This window comes from Brachyhypopomus gauderio, unplaced genomic scaffold (assembly GCF_052324685.1).
Source record: "Brachyhypopomus gauderio isolate BG-103 unplaced genomic scaffold, BGAUD_0.2 sc182, whole genome shotgun sequence".
NCBI classification, from domain to species: Eukaryota; Metazoa; Chordata; class Actinopteri; order Gymnotiformes; family Hypopomidae; genus Brachyhypopomus; species Brachyhypopomus gauderio.
In genome coordinates, this window is record NW_027507003.1 from 288128 (window position 1) to 290231 (window position 2104).

A 2104-nucleotide genomic window follows, 5' to 3' on the forward strand; every position below is an offset into this window, starting at 1 on the left:
TGTTCTTTGATATTTAATGTCAATTTTCTTAATTAGTTCAATTACTTAAGAACAAAACAATATGATGATAATAATGGAAAATATAAAGAACAGCGATTGTTATCTAGGTCAGAGGAGATAACCTGTCACAAGAGTCTGGACGAAAAGGTTCAAATGACGACTATATACAAAATGCACCACCTTTCTGGGCAGGTCAGTGGGTCTCTGGCTGACTTGTGCTTCAGTCTACAGACATGACAGACATGGTGGAGGCAAGCTGGCAAATGGCATGGGAAGAACTTTGTTTCATGCACAACTGACTTACTGTTAGTCATGACTTTAGTAGAGTTGAGTCTGTTCATCCTATTGAACGTATTACTCTGTACGGAAATACCATGCTTATCTAAACAACAATCAAATATCCTTGAGGCCCTCGTCTCCTTGGTCCTCCCAACACCTCCCCACGTCTTCCATCCATCAATATCTATCCATCATAAATATCAGTCCCTCTGCTCTTTAACTAATGTGACTCCCTTGCATAATTCATATTCAGCCTCTATAGGCCTCAAAGGTTACTTTGTGAAAGTCAATAACGACCTGCCCGCCTGCCACTGCGGGTGCAGATGCAGTGGGATTGCTCCACTTCCAATGGTGCGGTCTCATGTGGGAGCTTGGCTGTGCTTTTCAGACGGTGCCTGGGACATCTGTACAGGTTAACAACTGGCTGGGCTCGGGGTGCCACATGGCTGCACGTTGAGGTCGGGCGCGGTGTTTGTTTCAGCTCTCCAGTGGAGCGTGAAGAGGGAGGTCCCCGGTGGCGAGGGCCGTCTCCCTGCATGCACGGATCAAACCCCAGGCTCTGTGGGGGCGGCCAAGGGGGATCAGGTGGATGTGAAGCGACAGGGAAGATGCGGTGAACAAACAGAGACCGAACAGAGGGAGAGGGACCCGACGAGGCAGCCCCCCCCCGGGGGGCAGAGGCGTGACTCTGGGTCTGCACGTACACGCTCACTAAACAGGGGCTCATTCTGCAAACACACAGGAGCTCTGATTCTAAATCAAATGCACCAGTCTCATCAGGACACTGGCACTGTATTCGACTTGTTCGACTTGAGCGAAATATAAATGATTTGCTACAACTTTGTGGGTGTCGCAGGAAAGCACAACGCGCACGTCGTGTTGACTCCTTCCGTTTTGGGTGGCTTGGCTGACACACGGGCGGGTCTGCCCGAGGATTGAGGGAGACAAGTTAGCCGGCCTTGTTCCGCGCTTGGACCTCACCCGTGATTGAGTCCAGCGGTTGAGAGAAGTGCCGTCAACAAACTGTTATTACCTCAATAAAGGGCAAAATCGATAGTGCAGAAATGAGCAGCGGGCCCCGGCAGCCGACGCTGTTAATATCTGGCTGGGAGTGTTAGAAGGAGCAGAGGACAAGCGGTGAGAGAGCGGGAGAGCGAGGGAGAGGGAAGGAGAGGACTAAAACCTCCACTACTCACGGGAAAATGAGTGTAAAATCCATCTGCGCACATCAGCCCCGTCGCCACAATCTGCACGACATGTAGAGCCACGCAGAGAAATGATTTCTCATTTACCTTCCCCCTTTGCCTCCCCTGTTTCTCCCCTCTCACTCTCCTTCTCTATTCTGGCTGCTTCTTCCCCCTTGTGGTGACTCAATTACTGTTGGCCGAGCAATAATAAAGTGCGGGCGGCGGCAGCTTCGATCGCCTGACCCAAGAGAAGGCAGCCCCAGACAGCTGGCTTCACCATGATGAATCACCTGGATCCCTCGCTTTCTCTCCCTCCTGCTCTCACTCTGTGCCTCTCTCTCTCTCTCTCTCTCTCTCACACACACACACACACACACACCTACACTCTAACAGCCTGTTAGGAGCTGGAAACGCGGGCCTCCTGTGCCACGCGGTCGTACTGCATTTACACAACGCTTTTACTGCTGTTTCCACACGATCTGCCTTCTTTTTGGTTCATGCAACGCCAGTCCTTCCTCACTTGACCCAGTGAACAATTAACTTCTCCTCTCCTCTCCTGTTCTCTGCTTTCGCCAGACTGCGCTAACCGTACGACGCAAAACCGCATCCTCTGGGACTTCCCCAGCACCTGACTCTAG

At 51.3% G+C, this 2104-nt stretch overlaps 1 protein-coding gene across 1 annotated transcript in view; it reads right to left on the minus strand.

Annotated features, from left to right (window-relative positions):
- LOC143501955 (transcription factor COE1-A-like) overlaps positions 1 to 1536 on the minus strand; it is a 16301-nt gene extending 14765 nt beyond the window's left edge. The window contains exon 1 of the mRNA XM_076995124.1: positions 1476 to 1536. Coding sequence (XP_076851239.1) covers positions 1476 to 1508 — 33 coding nt within the window. The 5' untranslated portion in view covers positions 1509 to 1536. The remainder of the gene's footprint in view (positions 1 to 1475) is intronic.
- Between the last annotated feature and the right edge of the window lie 568 nt (positions 1537 to 2104).